Source organism: Sinocyclocheilus grahami, unplaced genomic scaffold (genome assembly GCF_001515645.1).
Source record: "Sinocyclocheilus grahami isolate Dianchi unplaced genomic scaffold, SAMN03320097.WGS_v1.1 scaffold887.1, whole genome shotgun sequence".
Classification (NCBI taxonomy): domain Eukaryota; kingdom Metazoa; phylum Chordata; class Actinopteri; order Cypriniformes; family Cyprinidae; genus Sinocyclocheilus; species Sinocyclocheilus grahami.
In genome coordinates this window covers 787,167-808,491 of record NW_015506066.1, presented here as the reverse complement: position 1 = coordinate 808,491, position 21,325 = coordinate 787,167, and the positions used below count along the sequence as shown (strand labels likewise).

General features: G+C 35.5%; 1 protein-coding gene across 1 annotated transcript in view; it reads left to right on the top strand.

The window, feature by feature from the left end:
* LOC107563712 (growth factor receptor-bound protein 10-like) overlaps window positions 1-21,325 on the top strand; it is a 56,015-nt gene that overhangs the window by 18,389 nt on the left and 16,301 nt on the right. Inside the window, exons 4-5 of the mRNA XM_016248657.1 lie at window positions 9,647-9,893; window positions 12,151-12,286. Of these exons, the coding sequence (XP_016104143.1) occupies window positions 9,647-9,893; window positions 12,151-12,286 (383 nt within the window). The remainder of the gene's footprint in view (window positions 1-9,646; window positions 9,894-12,150; window positions 12,287-21,325) is intronic.

The window sequence follows — 21,325 nt, the reverse complement described above, 5'->3', positions numbered from 1 at the left end:
CACACACATATATATATATATATATATATATATATATATATATACACACACACACAATATATATATATATATACTGTATATATAATGATATATTAACAAATGATATATTGATATATAAATGATATATTAACAAATCCCTCTGTAAATACCCTCAATTTATAGATATCAAACATAAATATAAAACTGAAAAATATCTTGCCTTAAAGGAAAAAACATTACCCATAAAACACGATTCTTTCATCAATTATTCAACTGTACGCTGCTATTTTGTCCTTTACAACAGTTAATAGTGACCACATCTATCAAGATCCAAGCAGAAATATATGTGTGTGTGTATATATATGTTCTTGGCTGTCTAAATGAGGACATACCATAAACTTCTATTGTTTTTATAAAAAGATAATTATAAATACTCAAGACTAACCCTACCCCTTAAAACAGAGGGTTTGGAACTGGGTCCATTGACCCCCTTAGAAGGCGAGAAAGTTTTTTTTTTTTTTGTATGTATATTACATATTTATTTTTTAGGGCTATCAAAAGTTACAGTGTGAATATGACATCAATAAAATGTTCAAATAATATTTCCTTTATACATAAATATAGCTGTCTTTATATTTTATAAATTGGGTCCCTCAAAAAAAAATTGTTTTAAAACCCCTGCCTCCAGGATTTTTATTATTTTTTTAAGTTTACAGTAATACAAATTATTTATGATTCATTTGTCCAACTGAGAGCATCATGAAACTGAGATCAAAAGGATAGTTTTTTTTTCCCCCAACTGAGAGCATCATGAAACTGAGATCAAATGGATAGTTTGTCATATTTAGTTAACATCTCGGGACAAGTATGTATGCAAAGTAAACACTGTCTTGATGGGGACTTTTCATTAACTTCTACTGTTTATATTCTGAGGTAATGATCTTTTCTTTCCTCTAGTCTAAATCCTCACACAAACCTTTCTGCATTTTTAGATGTTCAGTAAGACATTATTTAGTCTGTGTATTAAGTCGTTTTCCTCATGAGGACTGTTGACTGTTTCCTACTGGGCAAGGCGAGAGGGCAATAGTCCTGTGTCCCATACAGAGAAACACACTTGGGGAAACAGTGTGAAAGCCTATAAATCTTTCTTGTTGTGGCTAGCTATTGGGTGAGTGTGTGTGTGTGTGCATGCTTGCACTTACATGCCTATGAGGTGACCTATATTCAGGAGAGAGAGAGAGAGCGAGAGAGAGAGAGAGTTGGGCACATGAGGTTGGACCGTCTTCTGAAACACACTTCCACAGTGAGGAAAGGGAGCTGAAAGAAGAACAACAGGAAAGAGTCAGTCAGTTAGCAAAATCACTAGCCCGACGTCTGTGTTTTCCAGTCGGGCTACCAAAATGTATCACTGCCCTGCCCGACGGGCTATCTTGAATAGTGATATAAAATCCCTTCCTTGATTCGCGTTGTTCATTCGCTTGTAGGGGTGAAACGGATCATAGTTTATCATTTACACATGTTTCTAAGTCTTACAAATTTAAACATTCAAGCTTTTGAAACCATTCATGTGCATGATATATCAGTTCGGTGCTCGCGCGCACATACAGAGCGGCGTTTCAGGAAGAGCACAAACACAGAATTGATTCCTCTTTGCTTGAACCGACACATACACGCAAAATTATCTCAAAATAACTATCTCGGCAAGTATTTTCATGTCTTAAATGAACGTAAACAGTGGAGAAAGAAATCGGAAGTGCGTCATTATATTGGATCCGTGCATTCGGTCTTAAAGGGGCAGCAGCCTATAAATACCTGCTGTTCCATAAGCGCCACCTGCTGTCAGAGTGACATTTGTGTCTCATTCAGGCCGTCTGCTGTTTTTGTTTCATTCAGATTTTTTTATGTAGTATCACAAGGCTAAAGTCAGACCATTTTGTTTCAAATTTCAAAATTTTACAATCTGAATAACATGTATGCAGCATCTTTGTTTGGATCTTGATTAAAATACACAGGCAAAACCTTAGTTTACTTGCATGGAGACATTTCTTTTATTTGTATTATTTATTTGGGATTTGTTTTAAAATTTCAAGTTAGTATATTGTTTTGACATTTTTCATTTTCACAAAGTAATGTGCAACCTTTTGGTCTGATAAATAACAAAAGGACACCTTTTTTAAAATCTGTCTTAAATCTAATTTTGTTAAAGAAATTGTGAGAAAATTGTATTGTGAAATCAGTATCGTGAATCATATCACATCTTGAGTTGAGTGAACCGTTACATCCCTATATGCTACTAGTTTTTGCTGTGGTATTGAAATAGTAAATTGTTCTTTAAATAATAAGTGTTACTTAAATAATAAAGAACCATATTTTTTTTGCTTATCTGAAAAATTATCCGATCTGTGAATCAAAATGTGATATGATGATAATGTAATATAATCCGAACAGTGAGATTTGTGATCCGTTGCACCCCTACTCTCTTGACTTGTTATTTGAAGAAAAAATACAATATCTTTTATTCGGGCTAGTTAAATTCATTTTTGGGCTACCAAAATCTGAAGAATGCCTGCCAGAAGGGCTACCAGGGATTTTGAAATTTTGCGAGCCCTGCTGCTAGCTAGGAGTCTTCCTTATAGATTGCTGATGAATGTTATTATTAGTTCTTTAACTAACTGTATTGTCTGTCATTGTTAGTTGTTTGACAAGGTTTGAAGATAATACTAAAGGTATTGTGTCCCTCATACAATAACTGATAAACCAGAACGAAAATAGACATGCCCACTCTTTGTAAAACCCCACCCTGCAAACAATCTAGTGTACAGTCAAGTGTTTAAATAGAATATGATGCATCAAGGATTCATAATTTGTGAGTACATACTGTATCAAGTGTGTGATTTGTAACAGGATTACCATGGTATTAACATAGTAATATACAAAACCCTTGTAGAATTATCAGTGAATGTCCAAAAACACTGTTACCATGATACTTGTTACCATGATGAGCCAGGCATTTTAGAACCTGACCAAAGACAACAGGATTAACGTTGTTCATGTCAAAAAAAAAAAAAGTGGTATTACCATGGTAACATACAAGAACATATAGCATCGACATGAACTAAAGTAATGTCAGTTTCATAAAATGGCAGTACCATGGTAATATTATGTTCTTTTATGTGTAGCATGATAATGTCTTAATGTTTTTGAAGAAACACCATTAATAAAAACATAGTTTTACCATGGTACCACATACAAAAACAGCTGGATTACCATGATACTTGTTCTAAAACACCTAGCATAACCATGGCAACGTCCAAAAAACACAATATTATCTTTGTGCATGTCAAAAACATAGTATTGCCATGCTAACACACACAAAAGAACCCATAGCATCATCATTGTAATTTTTAGAATACTATTCAAATTCTATAGGTTTTCTTTTTTACCGTGGTAATAGTGTGTTCTTTTACATGTAGCAAAGTAATGCCATGGTTTTTGAATGGGTTTGCATTGGTATCATATACAAAAAAAACATGTTATTACCATGATGAAGTACAAATAGAACCTATGGCGTCAACACATGATATGGTATTGTCATGATTTTTAGTCATACCATTTTAATTATATAGTTTTTTTAATGTTACCATGGTAATAGCATGTTTTTTATAGCATGGCAATGCCATTGAATTATGGTAATTTTTGTGTTTGTTAATAGTGTGACTTTATGTAAGTTAAGGATTGTGAAATGGAGAAAAGAGGAAGGGAGTGTTTGGAAAGACGGGGGAAATTTTAACAGCTCTCAAAGCATATTTGGACCACTTAGCGCTGAGAGCGGCAAAAGGGAAGATGCTCTTTGACACTCACTTGGACTCGTTGTACCTCTTAAAGATCTTGTACTTGTAGTACCTCATTTTTTTACGATCCTATTCATCCTATTTTTATGTGCATGTTTGCATTTGAGGAGACTTCTTTTATGCGTAGAGCACTTGCCGAGCTCTCTTCTTACATACACAAACACTTACACTCGGACACACGCGGAAGTGTGTGGGTCTGGGGTATGAATGGTATGCACCGTTCGGACGCTGCTGATATTCTAGAGGGAGTCAGAAGCAGAGCTTTGATTTTAGACCTATTTTCGAATCAGCCTCTCTGATTGGTCACTTGTCAGTTGCTAAGGTAACTCAGGTGTTGTTAGGAAGCTAGCTAAATTAACATTAGCTAGATAGCTAAGTTAAAGTTGGCATGAAACGCATTTATCTGCCTCCACTTTTGAGTGCAGCGGCCACATCTCAAAAGCCAATCAACAGCCAAAGAATAAAGCCAAGTTCCCGCCTTACATTTGTTCTTTTTCAATAATCGTTAAACACATGATATACGTCAAAATACAGAATAAAAGATCTGTCACCACTTCGGTTTCATTGCGACTAATCTGTATATTAGCTAGCTATGCTAATATTTGTTTGCAGTTAATAAAAGTTCCGTTAAAAATTAAAGGACCTTTCACACCAAGAATGATAACTATAAATCCTCCTGGGACCCAGGCATAGACTTTTGTCCTCTGTAAAGGACATTATATTTACCTACCTTACATGCAGTTTTAAGTCTAGATGTCCTGTACAGAGCACATTCAGGGCTTTTTAGAGATATCAAATGTTTGGAGGTTTGATCATAAACACTCCCTCTCCTTGGCCATTAAATATGACTGATATTGACAGAATGATCAAATTTAGCAATCTTAGGGAAATATGATAATGTTTTGTAATTATTATTTCAATCTGGCTAATTTTCTAATTGTTTGTCGTAAATAAACATCTCAGAAAAATGTTATGGGGTTTCAAATCAGACTTTTTGTTACGAAACAGGGTATAATTTTCATACATGTCCTCTGTAGAGGACACCAGGACAAACATTATATTAAAGGGGTCACATGATGCGATTTTCAATTTTTCCTTTCTCTTTGGAGTGTTACAAGCTCTTGGTGCATAAAGAAGATCTGTAAAGTTGCAAAGACTAAAGTCTCAAATCCAAAGAGATATTCTTCATAAAAGTTGAGTCAACCACACCTACCTAAAACGACTCGTTCTAACACACCCCCACATGTCTACATCACTTAGTGGGAAGATTTGCATAACGCCGCCCAAAGGTTCACGCAAAGAAAGAAGGTGTAACTTTTATTCTCGCTGTAGTATTGTTGTTGTTGCCGCTGCCACCATGTCATGAAGATGATGTGTGTTTCATTGTGAAAGCGTTGTTTGGTCTTCCAAAAGAGGGCACGACTAGAAATCAGTGGTTAAGTTGCATTTACAACACTATTCCAGAACAGTTCAACCCAAATATTCAGATGTGTGCAGCACATTTTATGGAGGACTGTTTCCTGATCCTGGGATAGTAGACTACAATGCGGGCTGTTCTGACTCACAGACTGTAAGTACGTTTTCATATTTAAAGGATTTGCCACTGATGATTCAAACGCGAGTTTTGAGCAGTGTAGAGTAGCGCTTGTTGTTTGTCATTTCTCCGATCACAAATGCAGACATGGTTTTATGTTTACGCGACGCGATTCAATGCAACTCGTAAAAAGACAGTATAAGTCATTATAATCCATAATTATGCCCCCACTGGATGCAACAGATGCCTTGTTTATAATGCGTTTTAATGTTTTTGTCTCGTTGCTCTGGCTGGCCGGGGCACAGCATCACAGTATGGTAAGGGGCGTAACATTTCCATCACACGCTTGAGGTATTCGGCCAATCACAATGCACTGGGTAGCTGGCTAATCAGAGCACACCTCACTTTTCAGACCGATGAGCTTTGTAAAAATCGACGTGTTTCAGAAAGGCGGGGCATAGAGGAGAAACAATAATGTACAGTATGTGGAAAATAATGTGTTTTTTTAATCTTAAACCACATAAACGCATTTCATTACACCAAATACATAAAATAATGTTCTTTTTAGAAACATCATATGACCCCTTTAATCATGCATTTTGGGGAAACACAAGTCAATAGGGAAAGAAATTATAGATCAATATTCCTGTGAAATATGAGATTTTCTTATGAAAATGTTGCTACGTTATTACTCCCATTATAACAACTTTTTTTCATTATGGTTTGCCCCAAGAACACATTAATATGCAAATTAGATGCAATTTATAGATATATAGTATAGAATGGAAATATCAATTTATGGACATTTTATGCGCAATATAAAGTACAGTAGTATATCATTGTTATATCTTTCATAACATAGTTGAGAATCATCTTTGTATAAAGTTTGGCTAAAAACAGCCTGAAACTTAAAAACTGATTGGTTAATGAAAAAATAAAACATTGTTTTTGCCTATAGCCTACATGCCTTTTCGTGTCTATTTTCTTTTTTTTGAATAACTTAGTTCTGGTGTCCTCCGCAAAGGACATAGAATAAAATATATATATATTTTAAAGTTTTTCTCCATTTGTTTCTTATGCTCCAACCAATGTAATGACATAAAAATCAACAATATTCACACAAAAAAAATTTCTGATTCTCATGAGGATAACAATAACTATATTAGCATCCACACCAACACATGACAATGTTCTGTTTATTTGTAGATGCATTCAATGCTCAAGCACTGAATTAGCATGAATTCTTGTTGGCTGTCAATGTTTTTATCATCATCATGATTCCAACGCGGTTCCTGTGTCGTTTTCGTTAAAGTTGTAGTTTGGACTTCTCTATTATCTTAGAATTAGATTGATTATTAAAAACGTATAGTTATGTAGTTATCTTGGTGTGAACAGCATTAAGCCAGTATATGAACTAGAGTAGTGTTCCTGCTACTCAGTGAGCTAGCTTAGCTAAATGGTGTTTTAGCTAGTCTATGAACTTTTCTGTGTATTTGTCTGAAAGTATGGCCATCTTACTGCCTTCTCTTTCCTTTACATGCCCGGATCGATACGGGATGGCACGTTTCAACAATGGTAACTGTTTGTACTGATGATTTTTTATGGGTCTTGATTGCACAAAGTGCTTCTCAACTAATGGGTCATGACCCAAAATTGTGTCTCAGGGCTGTTTTGATAAGGTTGTGGACAGCAGGGGGAAAACAACGCTAAAAGCTAATGATAAAAAGCAGTTTTGGGACTGTGAAGGTTACCACTCGAGGTCCTGAAGCAAAACCAGTTGGGAATCACTAGGTTAAAGGAATCCAGTCATCCCTAGTTAGTGAAAATACACATGCCAACTATTGAACCTGTCTTCCTTGCTTCACTTAACAGGCATGTACCGTTATTACAGAGCAATTCTACAAACCACCTGCTGTTCCTCCCACAGAACAGAATGTATTGTGATGATGTGTTTTCTGTGTGAGGAAGATGGCTGAAATATTTGGTTTTGGAGATGTCAGTGAGTAACGTTGTGTGGTCATTGACTCCAGATCAGTTGCTCCGAATCAGATTTGAGGGGTTCGATCAGATCAGGGAAGACTGGGGAATGTGACCAAAGCGCTGACCACTTTGGTGTTTATTCATTTAATTTGATGCTGCCATCTTGTGGCTATTTATTGTTAGTGGCATTGTACATTGCAATGTTTTTATGGTTTGTGCTAATACTGTTGAAATGAGACCATTAAATCTTGATTACGGTCTCAGATCCTTAACAGCTTTGTCACACCATCTCAAGATGCAAATGTAATCGATTAAACAAACCATACTCAAAGGAAATTAGTTTAAACATAAGGGAAAACTAGAAACTAAATATTTTGTTATCAGTTTCTGAGATTCTGGGGCACCAATGAACCATAATGCATATAGAGAACAAGTGGACACAGTGGTAAATGTTCTGTGGCCGATCTGTCAAAGTGTGTCCAAAGGCTCAGCTTAAAATCATCCAGGAGGCCACAGTGGATCCTAAAAAACTCTTCCAAAGAAATGTGGGCTGGGAGAGGAGCAATGTGAAAACCACTGCTAACCAAGAACATAAACGTGTTACACCCTGATAAAGGGGGAAAATAGACATTAATAAATGAAGACACGGACTCGTGCTGTTGTCTCTGCGTCAGTCTGTATTGGCTGTGTGATGTCTCTTTTTCATCAACAAATATTACTTGAATAACAGAACTGTGAATAAATGAATACATTAGTACATTAAATCACATCAATATGTGTCTGAAGCCAATAATACAAATACATCACTTCTTCTATAACATTCATAACTTAACGCAGTTCTGTCTGTGTCCTCTTTCAACTGCAAAATAAATGAGTTATTCCCTTGTGATGATAACAATACAGTTCTTTTGTGTTCAATATCAATTGATTCTTCAGTAACGATTCAGAATGAGAAAACAATTCAAAGTTCCAACTCGATAAAACACTATTTCAACAATCCATTATAAAACACTGAACTCATTATGAAATGCACAAAAAACGAGCTTCATTACGCATAACAATTCACTTTCAATTGACATTTTAGAAATATACCCTTCTGTTCCACTTAAACCACTGTGAGATACGTCTCATTTAGTTTTCTCCACCCTAATGTTTAGCATGTTAAGCATGCCGATTAGCATAGGTAACATTACAGTCTTTGTTTGCATCAAACACCATGCTTTCGCATATATTCACGGAAATAACCAGTCTCATGACTACTATATCACTTTAACTCATTATGAAAATACACTTATGTATTTCATACCTGATAAAGGGGGAAAATAGACATTAATAACTGAAGACACGGACTCGTGCTGTTGTCTCTGCGTCAGTCTGAATTGGCTGTGACTCACAGCACAGCTCGCGTCAGCCACAACCTGCAACCTTCGATCTCTCCCTTGTGGACACTCAACAATTACACTTAAATCATATTGAGTTAAACTCTTTTTTTTCTTTTTCTTTTTTATTACAGTTGAATCACATTGATTCCGTCATTTATATGATAATTTTGATCTTTGATCTTTTTAACCTCTGCAAATGCTCATCTCTCATCTGCCAAGAGCACCTGGCTGATCCCCAAGACTTTAGGAAGAATGTTCTGCGAGTCAAAAATGGAACGTTTTGGATGACATGCATCCCATTATGTCTGGCATGAAGTTAAAACAGCATTCCACAATCTAAGAGCACCTTACCAACAGTCAAACGTTGTGGTGCCATTATGAGAATGCCTTGCTTCTTCAGAACTTGCCATGATTGGTTTAATGGTTAAGTGAAATTGTGAAATCAAAGAAAATAAATAAAAACCCTTATGAAATATTGATGTGGTGGAGCCATGGTGCAGTGTGACTTTTATTTTGGAATTAATATGAATTAATTAATAAAATGAATAGAATTAATATAAATTATGCTTTTTTTTTATTCAGTTCAATGTCTTTACGGTTGCTTTTGATCAATTTAATGTGTCCTTGCTGAAAAAAATGGGGGAAAAAACTAACTTTTAAATGGTTTCTTTTACATATTTCATAATTGAACTTTGTTTATTGAAATGCTTCTTTAGCTTGACAAATGTTCAAAAGTACAAATATTGCACAGTCTTTCAATTAATATGCATAATACTCAATGATTAATTATAGTATCCTATTGTTGTTGATTGAGTGTATTTCTGTCAGTATTGTGGCTACTGCTGATACACTTTTGTAGCCTGTGAGTGATCTAGGACTCAATCTCTTTCTCTTTCCATGCATGTTTTGTTTTGCTGCAGAGGATGATGTAGATCTGGAGGCCCTGGTGAATGACATGGCCTCTCTTTCGTCCTATGAGAGCATCTATGCAACCTGTGGGACACAGCATTCAGACTCCACCCCACTCTTGCACCGCAATGATGGCAGTGGGCTCCATGGTAACAGAGTGGCCCCACTGCCACGGGCCCCTAGTAATAAAGTGACTGCCCCCCACTCTCCTACCCAAAAGCTCCGGCGATCACAGCCAATGCACATACAGGCCGTCAGGTAATGTATATGCACACATAGAAAAGTATAAGTGTGTGTGTGTTTTAACTGGTTACGGAAACCTGAGAACATCAGTGATTTCCTGACCTGGAAAATCATGCAAATTTTAAAAGTGAATTACTTTTGTTTTACACTATTGTAAGAAAAAATACAGTATAAAAAATACAGTAAAACTGTAATATTGTGAAGTAAGTCCTATGAGAGCATCTATGCAACCTGTGGGACACAGCATTCAGACTCCACCCCACTCTTGCACCGCAATGATGGCAGTGGGCTCCATGGTAACAGAGTGGCCCCACTGCCACGGGCCCCTAGTAATAAAGTGACTGCCCCCCACTCTCCTACCCAAAAGCTCCGGCGATCACAGCCAATGCACATACAGGCCGTCAGGTAATGTATATGCACACATAGAAAAGTATAAGTGTGTGTGTGTGTGTTTTAACTGGTAACGGAAACCTGAGAACATCAGTGATTTCCTGACCTGGAAAATCATGCAAATTTTAAAAGTGAATTACTTTTGTTTTACACTATTGTAAGAAAAAATACAGTATAAAAAATACAGTAAAACTGTAATATTGTGAAGTAATATTGCAATTTAAAATACATTTTTTGTTTTAATATATTTTAAAATGAGCTCGATTTTCAGCAGCTGTTACTCCCGTCTTCAGTGTCACATGTTACTTCAGAAATCATTCTAATATGCTGATTTGCTGTTCAAGAAATATTTCTTATTATCAATGTTGAAAACAGTTGTGCTGCCTAATATTTCAAGGTTCTTTGTTATAGAAAGTTCAAAAGAACAGCATTTCATTGAAATTGATTAAAAGTAACAGTAAAGACTTTTACATGCACAAATAAAATGTATGTAATGCAGTTGAACCTGAAGAAAAGCATTCATTTATTTAAAAAATATTGCTGAACTCAAAACTTTGTTCACTTTTAAACACTGCAGTGTAGTGTCCTGAGATATTCTGTAATATTTCATAATTTCATCAATTTATGTGAAATTACGTATATTCATTGAAAATAAATAGGTCAAAAGGTGTCGGAATTACATGCTGTAATTATCAAGAGGAATATGAAAATCCACTGATTATGATGTGAATTTAATTTAGTGCAGTTTAATGATACAAAAATTCTAATGTTAAACGTGCTATGTTATGACAATTAGTTGTTTTATTAAAATGTTGTGTTTTTTATTAAAAAGTAATTTAAATGATTTAAAATACAGTAAATTATTACAAATAACATTAAGTAATATATATTATTTTTATTCATTTATATATTTTTTGTTTTAAATAGTAATCAGTGGGTTTTTTTTGTATTTAAGAAACAGAATTCATACTCCTTCCTAAGGCTCTATTGATTTATATGTTATGTATGTGTGCTACATTTTAAAGTAATCTTTCTGTTCACAGTCATAATCTTTTCTCTCCCCAGAATCCTCTCAGACTGCATGTTCTAATCAGCTCTTTTACACATCACCTTTCTGCAGGGCTTCTGTATCGTTCGTTCGTCTTTCATCCACTCTTCTCTGATCTCTATGACAGCAGGGTGTAGTTTCACACGCATGCACACACCGAGATGGGTTCACTCAGAGGTTCCCGTCTCTACACACTCACACAGGCACACAGTCTTTCGTTCTGACTCGGCCATGAACCCTGAACAACACACCCCCTGCTACGGTTCGGAATTTAAAAATTCCCTCAGTTATTATGGTCGCTCCAACTGCGCTGAGGCAGTCATGTATTATTCCTGGTCTTATTGATGTAGATCAAAGACCCGAAGACGAGTTTAGCATCTGCAGTGTATGTGTCTGTCTGCTGAACTCTGCCAAACACTACGAGAGTTCATGAACCGGTTCTCAATTGGCTAAGTGGGTTTCAAATCTCTCGGTTTCATTCATATATTCTGTAGTGGAATCCGTAATGCAGCAGTGAGAATTTCATGCGGATTCTTCTGATTTATTTTTCATTAGCCTATCGCTTTACAGCACTGAAGTTTTCAGGGAACTTTAGGGCTTTAATTCCCTGCTCAGTTTCATATTGATTAAAACATGGATGATATCGGGAATACTGCATGGTTAATGAACCGATGAGATCTTAATGAAATGAGAAGATGTTTACTAGTAATGAAGAAGCTAGATGTTTTAGTGTTAGGAACGGTATGCATTTTAAATCATTTTAAATGTGCATTCAGTACAAGTACAGTCTTTTTTTTTTTTTTTTCTTGTCTCTCTATATCACCCCCCTTGTAGGCGACTTCAAGAAGAAGAGTTGCAAGTTCGTCCGGCGTCCTTGCCAGCTATTCCGAACCCTTTCCCTGAGCTCTGCAGCCCCTCGGGATCTCCTGTGCTGAGCCCTGGATCTCTGCCACAGCCATCGGAGTCACATGTAAGACTTGAAAACTGACACTGCCCTCTGAGCCCTATAGCTATTATCCATCAGACACACATGAGATGCTACATGAGTGATTTATTGCAAGTATGAGACTTCTCTGTTTCAGTATGTCTGGCATTCTCGTATTTTCTCACGTATGTTCATTCGAGAAACCTGGAGGTGCATATTGAGGTTAAGAGAAACTAAAATGATCGGAGATTGACATTCTATGCCATTTGTCTGTCTCTACAACTAAAAACTAGCCTCGCCCTACCTTGTATTATGGATGCCAATGGTACATTGTTTGTTTCAAAATCTAGTGAGCTGCATTTGTAGGTAGTATTTTAGGCATCAGGGGCCCATGTGCTAAAACTGTGCTCTTACAATTGGTAGCAAAGTTATGGCGCTATTATATGATGTCTTTATATTTACAAGTCATGAAGATGAAAGAAATCTGTTAGCACTTTTTCTACAGTACTGACATTAAAAAATGCACTATTTCACTTAATATTTGTGTGCTACGGTATGTAGTTTTTCTCTTAAAGTAGCATATAAAGTCATTAGCTTAGCAGCATGCTAACATCACGCGTTACGTTAGTTAAGCAGATGCTTAAGACCGAAATATACGTCCCCTGCCTCAGCGGTCTAAAGGTGCTCATCAGTGTCAAAATGTTTGAGATGGCCAATCAAATCAAAGAAGGTGGACTTTATGTACTCTGCTTTACCGAAGCAGAGTGCAAATGGATTTTTTTTCACATTTTTGGGGTTCTCAGATATGAAGTTCTGAAAAGAAACTGGCCGGTTTAGGCATATTAAGCATTCGATGAACAGTGAATGTGCGTATTTAAAAAAAAAAAAATATATATATATAATTTGCATATATTTCAAATGCATTACTTGACAATAGATTCTAGTTCTTTTACTACTATTTTTCTTTTTATTTATTCCCCCCCCCCCACAAATGTCATGGATATGACCTTGTTCTGAAACACAACCATGGGTTAAATTGAGCTAGTATGATCCAAAAATCTATCTTGCGTATCCAGAACTGTTTGTTTTCATATTGTTGTGTAGAGTATGTTTCAGGCCTTGTGCTAATTCAGAAGCACTATTTTTCCCGTAAGGATTGTTTCAAATCAGTCACTAGTGAGGTTACATTTCAACTTGGATGCTGCCTTAGAAGGTAACTGCCAATGTAGACAGTGGAGCAGCTCGATAGGTTTTTAGTGTAGATCTAATGACTCTCACAAAGCTTATCAGGTTGCAGTCGTACAGAGCGTTTCCTCTTTAATCTCCTGTACACCCCACGCACACTCTTTGGACTTCACCGGGTCAGCCAGAGGGATTGTTTGTAAAGACTGTCCTTTTCAAGTGTGCAATTTTGGTGTATAAAGAGTGCTCTACCAGATGATATGTGCATTTGTCAAGCATTGTCATGAGTGTGAAATCCTGAACGGAAAAGTGTCAGTCTCTTTTTTTTGGCCCTCGACCCCCTTCATATCTTTCCGTCGCATCCTCTGAGCGGAGACTCTTTTCTTGGAAATGAGAGTTGCTTTCCTTTCACACGCCGCTTGCGCTTCCACTTACGAGTGTGTGTGGATGTGTATATTTGTCCAGGTCTGTGCCAGCAGTCAAAGCCCTTCCTTCCTCTTTCCTATCCTCTCTGTCTTTTCCCACAATGCCTTGCCTTAAGCTCCCTTTCCAAAGGAAAAAAAAACTATTTATGCTTGTTGGCATGCACAAGCACATTAGAGAGATCATGTTTTGTACGTCCTCTCCCTGAAGCGTTCCTGGAGCTTTGAGAAGTGAAGTGTCATTGTGGGATGGCCCCGTGTTTCCAGTTTTTCACTGGGAGTGACCTCACCGCGGGTGGGGTGACATCTTGTGATGTCCTGTATGTGCTGCCTGGCTCTATTTCTGTCTTTTCATGTGAATATGATCATTTTGTTGTTGTCAACACCCTGAAGACAGTCTATCCATCACTCTTTTGTCCAATTTCATCAGCTGCTATAGACTACTACATTTCTAGACTACTACATTACTAAATTTTTTTCCATTAGAATTTTTCTAGACTCTGTTTTAATGGGGAAATTAAATTGTATTAATCAAAATGCATGTCTGATTAATTGAAATTATGACACTTACACAATTTAATGGCAATTTATTAAAAGTTACATTTAAAAAAAAAAACATTTTTTTAAGGCCCTATGAAATGTTTTATTTTTTTCCTCAAATTCATTTTTTTAAAAAACTGAATTCTGTGCTTTCCATTAGTTTCTGGGTTCCATTTAAATGGTTTCATTCAATGTTAGTAATCAAAAGCATCTGTAATTAATTAATTTTATAAAAAATAATTTATTATTATTATTATTTTCTTCAGAAATACTGTGTTGTGTATTTACATTTTTGTGGTAAATATTTTTTTGTGGCAAATATTCCTTAGATTATGTTTTAATAATAATTTTAGTAGTAGTACTATCATTACATTAAGTAATATATTTCTGTCACAGTTTCTTCAAGTTAAACCAAACTTTTCTTTTGACGGGTTCATTCTTCATCCAAATTGGCAGATGAAGCTGAATTGTTGTCATTTGTGAATATTTTCTTCAGTTTTGATGTGTATTGATAGAAAATAGAGTAATTTAAAAATGCAGTATATTATCACCCAGTATTTCTGTGTGCTATGAATTTTGGTTTACTTAATTTGGAGATTTAGCTTCACAACATCCCCATCAGTTTCTTTGTGCTTTGCAAACATGCCGTCCTGTTAATTGTATGTGCGTTTTTCACAGTGTCGGTCCACCATAAAGAGCATTTATGCTAGCATCCACTATAGTGCCTATTGTGGCAGTGCTGAGAACACACTATGTACTTTACGCTGTAGTGTGAGTGGTAACTGTTGAGTCATTTCAGGTATACCGACTACAGTAAGCCTGGAAAGGTTTAGTTCTTTTGAACATACATCTGGAAGAGATTATTTGTCTAGACTAGGGCCATAAGATTGTTTGGAATGACTTGGACTTGTTTGAAAACATGGTCTTCCTCCCTTTTTGTGCTTTTGCCCTTGAGTGAGTTAGAACAGCCACAAAAAAAAATCTGAAAACAGGACACTGCTTTAGCTTTGAGGTTGAAGCCAAGGCAGTTTGCTGAGGTAAGAGTTCCGTTGTCAAGATGTATTGGACATCCTGAACGGTCATGTTGATTTTGGTCCCAAAGTTAAGTGATTAAAATTAAATGAATAATGTGTTCTTGTATTCAATTATTTATTTATGCATCCTAATTATCAGAAAAGTAGAAATTGTTCATATGGATATAATATAAACTACAATTTTTTTTAAATAAGTCTCTTAAACTCACCAAGACTGCATTCATTTGATTGCAAAAGATCACAGTAACAGTAATATTGTGAAGTATTATAACAATTATAATTAACTGTGTATTTGATATATTTAAAAATGAATTTTTTTTGCTGTGATGGCAAAGCTGAATTTTCAGCAGCCATTACTCCAGTCTTAAGTATCAAATGATCCTTCAGAAATCATTCTAATATGCTGATTCACTGACTTTCTGACCCCAAACCTTTGAATAGTAGTGTATATGAGTATATATAATAAAAATTATATATACAGGCAGATGTCTGTCATTAGAATAGATTTTAATTCCTTCTCAGAGTTATTCATAAATTTGTAGCAATGATACATTTATCGTGGGAACATGTATATTACATTATAGTTATTATTCCTGGAAATTAAATTAGAAATGGTTTATATTTGAAACAATCATATGGTGCTGGCAATTTGAAGATAATCCAGTGAAATTTGTGATTTGTCACTTTTTATTTGGAACTTCATGGACACAAACCAAAAGATAAGACCATTCATAACAAACGAATACATCTGGCATCAGTGAACAAACATTCACACTACGTAACACTTGAGTGAGTAAAAACAGTAAAACTGATATTATAAACGGACTCCAGACCCTGATTCTAAACCATTTTCCAAGTCAAATAGCCAATGTACAGATGAAGTCTAATATTAATGTGACAAGTTACACCTGAATAATGTACAGCCGCCATTTCCACTGATATCCCAAAGTGTATAGCAAAATCTCTACTTTCTACAATCACACTGTATATACTGTTACACCACCCAGCCCTAATATTTCTGACCTTTGTTCATATACTTTGTTCCCAAAAGGTCTTACTAAGTTGATGTCAGTTATGATGTTTTTTAGAGAGTTTGAAGGTCACACCAGTAAGCATGTCTAATTATGGTTGGCAATACTTTTTGGGCATAATTTTGTAAATTATATTACTACTGAAGAATGCTGTAGATGGGTTATGCACACATGTGGTTTCTTAATGATCTCATGAGGATTGTCTGACCCTTAGTGACCGGCGGGCATCAGACAGAACTGGCCAGGCTTTGGCGTGCATGACATAGGCACAACACGCATTGCTCAATGTAGTCTCTTGCTGAGCGTGGGAATGGAATAAATGCTGCTGCTGTGTTTGTGTCGTGATTATAATCAGGTGCTTGAGATTTCTGTCAGTATGCGTCACAAAGTTGGAATCTTTTGTAATTTCTCGTGCATGCTCCACAGAGGTCTTTCTGTATGTGTGTTTATCTGAGCGTCTTTGTATTTATACTGGCACTGCCCTCAGACTAGACAAGATTACACTCTGCCTGCATATGCAACTGAAATCATACGCTCTTACTTAAATACACACACTGTAAAAAACAAATCCGTAAAATTTATGGTAAAAAAAACGGCAGCTGTGGTTGCCGGAATTTTACCGTAAAAAATACGGTAGTAACGGTTTAGGTTTTACGGTTTTAACTTAAATTGACAGTTAAATACCGAAATGTCATTAACTGATATAATGTTAATATACCAACCTTACTGAAGTACTGAAATCTGTTTTGTACCTTTGTAATACACTGATAACCACCAAATGGAGGTGGTGATGAGAAAGTCACATGATGAACCAAAGCCCATCACAAGCAGCTTTTAAATAATAACATAAGGTGCACAGTTTCATTCACACAAACACTAAACACCATCATGGTAACACACATGAAACTGAAATAATGCAATAAACATTCATTTAACAACATTAGGTGTAACACACAACCATAATATACAAAACCGATAAGAAAAAACTAAGAAGAAACAGTTATTTCAACAACAAAAAAAATCTAATTTGAAATGTAACGCAGGGAATTGTGGGAATGTCAATTTACGGTTATTCACTGTAAATTATACGGTCTTTTTCACTTCCAAAAACGGTATACTACCGTAAAATTAGTGTCCAATACATGTAATGTCCAATACAGTTTTTCACTGTATAGAGTAGGGGAATTTACCGTTAACCATTTAACAGGTTTTTACTGTAGCATTTTTACAGTCATTTACTGTTAAATTCACAGTCATTTTTTTACAGTGCAGCAGATTCAATCTGTACGTTTTTTGACAGGTGAATGCATTTGTGTGATGTACGAATTTACAATGCTACTGTCACCCCAAAAAGTACTTGGCCACGCTTGTGTGAGATAAATAGCAAAATATCAAACCAACATATTAAAGATTTAAATTTTCAAGAAATATGTTTAGTAAGAGACTGTTTGAAGTTAGATTTCAAATTATAAAACAGTAGATATACTGTAACCTGTGTGAATTTCTAAAACTTAAATATAAATAAATAAAATAATTTAAAAATAAATTATTAAATTAAATGATTTTGATATAATCATATAATTTAAACATTTAAATGATTAAATATTTAAGTTATTATTATTTTATTATTTTTGTAGATAAACTAGTAGTGCATAGCACTAATGTTGTAGGTTTGATTCCCATGGAATGCATGGACAGATAAAAAGTGCGTAGATTGAATGCCCTGTAGGTTGCTTTGGATGGAAGCGTCTCCCGAATACAAAAATGTAAATGTTTTTCAGAATGACGTGCATTGATGAATTGCCCACAATAAGACCCAAAACATGTGTTTAGAAAATAAATGGGGTCAGTTTTGACTTCAACTTCAACTGCAAGCTTGTGTGTAACTTCTCCGAGTGGTGTATGTGTGTTTGTTTAAAACGGCAAGAGCGCACAGGTCTGCCGCGGTGGGATTAATTAGGATTCGCTAGATTTTCTTATTTACTCTTTTCTTTATTTATGTGTGTCAGCTTTCCCCTTGTGTGCATACAAATACTAATACAGCATTCTGTGCATGAGTGTTCCATCTCTGATGTAGTAACTTGAGTTTCAAGCGCTGAACCTGTCGTGACCTCCGCTGGATTCTGCGAGCGAGTGATTAATGGCAGTGAGCCAGAGCGCAGAGCCGCAGGGGGTGCGTGTCTGTGAGTTTGTGTACAGTGCGAAACGACACCAGGCCCTGAAGACTCTCATAAAAGTCAGACCATAAAGTGACAAGTGATTGAGTGCTAGCAACAGACACAAAACCAACACAGACACATCTGTGTGTGAGCGACAGTGACACCTAATGCGTTTGTTGAACTAGTCGTCTTTGTTTTCAGTCGGTCTGGATTTTTGGAACATGCAGGTAGCAGCAAATCAAAACAATACGGGTGCATTTCATGCCGTATATCAGGTCTTATATTAACATTTCGTTATATTTGCATGCCGATAGAGAACAGAATGTTTAAGTGGCTGGCTTGAGTTTTTATTTAAGAATGATAATATGACCAGTCACTTTTTCCAGCACCTGTTTATTTCAGTTAACATGTATTTTGTTTCACTTAAAAAAAAAATTTTTTGTTGTTGTTTTAGTTTTAGTAACTATAATAACTCTGGTATTTCTTTAGCTAAGTTGTGAAAAATTTGGGCTGGTTATCCAGACGTTGTAGGTTCAAACCCTTCAAGGTGTTGTAATAGTATTTAGATGGGAAAAAATGCCCTTTGCTTTTCTTCTGTTTCTCGCACTGTAAAAAGCTTCAAAGTCACATCTGCCACATCATATTACAATTTTGCAATATACGCTAGAGTTGCCCTGGAAAACCTGACATCTTTTGAGAATTTTCATAGCTATTTTGACTCTCTCAGACCAAACGGATTCTTTCTGAAATAAAAAATACCATAAATTAGATATTCAAATCAGATCTTCCATTGAATTTCATTGTTTGTCTTCTGGTAAAGACCACTTCGAAGTTGTAAAAGAAACCTTTGTATACTCTGTCCTCACTTACTCTTTAAACTGCAGTTCAGCCAAGCTTAGACGCCCTCAAACTAGCTTTGCTTTGATGATAGGCTGACATTTGTTAACTTATAACTGAACTCGAGTACTCCGAGCAGCATGGGACCGCACTTCTTTTTTTTTTTTTAGTCTGTCTTGTCCTCGGGATGTTGCGGTCAGCTGATGAGACTTTCCATAAATGCTTTGCCTGATTACTTTCTTGTTCTCTTTGAATGGCTCTCTCGTTGTGTGTGTAAAGAGAGTGTACGATACTGTACTGTACAATGCTTAATTTATCTCTACCAAATTAGCTAACATTCACCATTTGTTTGGGTTGTATGTATGTTGGTTTCCTTGCACATTTGCACAAACCATTTGTCTTGTGTTCAGCTTGTTTGTGCTGTCCCATTTTACATCCATCCAAAACCCACCTAAGATGAGAAGGATTTCTATTTTTACTTTTATTTATTTATTTATTTATACTATGTGACTTTTTACATATGAATACATGGGTGTGTGCTATAGTTTCTATAGGAGCACTGCTAAAGCATTTGTTCAATTGAAACAACACCTATATGTTTCTAATTCTTGTTTACCTGACACACACAGTTGTTTAGCATTTGAGGCATGGCTAGTCTTGCTTATGTGTTTAAGTTAAGACTGTAAGTAGCAATGGTCACACAGTTTAATTCACATGTATTTATGCAACATTTTTAATGTCATGAAGGAGCTTTACTGGGTGTGATGCCTAAAATCCCAGTGAGTCAGCACAAAGTAACTGGAACAGATATCCATTAAATTGACGATTTGTGAACGTGGCATTGTCAGGCCATGAGAAATGTAAATTTATTTCATTTGACACCCTTTTATAAGCAGATGCTTACGAGGCAGTCCTGTTTATATGAACACAGCGATAGAATAATTTTGTATTTTATGTATATATGTGTATGTATGTGTGTACATACATATACATATATGCATATATATAAATATTACAGGGATGTCCTGATCAGGTTTTTGTGACCCTGATTTGATTCAAGTCATTGAATACTGAGTATCTGCCGATACCGAGTCCCGATCTGATTAAGCAGTTTAAATATATATATATACTACAGGTCAAAAATTTGGGATCAGTAAGACTTGTAATGTTTTTTAAAGAAGTCTCTTTTTTAAAATCAAAAATACAGAAAAAAAACAGTGATCTTGCTAAATGTTATTGCAATATAAAATAATGGTTTCTATTTTAATATTTTAAGTTTTAATTTCTTTCAAAAACAGAAAGAATAAAAATTTACTGACCCCAAACTTTTGAACTGTAGTGTATATTGTTAGAAAAGATTTCTATTTTAAATAAATGCTCTTCTTTTTAACTTTTTATTAATCAAAGAATCCTGAAAAAAAGTATCACAGGTTCCAAAAAAATATTAAGCAGCACAACAGTTTCCAGCACTGATAATAAATCAGCATATTAGAATGTTTTCTGAAGGATCGTGTGACACTGAAGACTGGAGTAATGATGCTGAAAATTCAGCTTTGCATCACAGAAATAAATTCTATTTTAAAGCGTATTAAAATAGAAACCATTATTTTATATTGTAATAACATTTAGCAAGATTAAGTTGTTTTTCTGTATTTTTGATGAGCATGGGGTGCTGTCTGTCGAGAGCAGGGGTGCCGTGTAAAAAAAAATGTTAAATTGCTAAAATGTTCAAAAAAGCATCTATTATATAATATCCATTTCTGATGTCACCAATAATTAGAGATGCACTGAAATTTCGGCTGCCAAAAATTAGTTCACCGCTCAGGTTTCACTTTCACGTGGTGTGACGCTCTGCGTATTATCCGTTATCCCGCTCTAT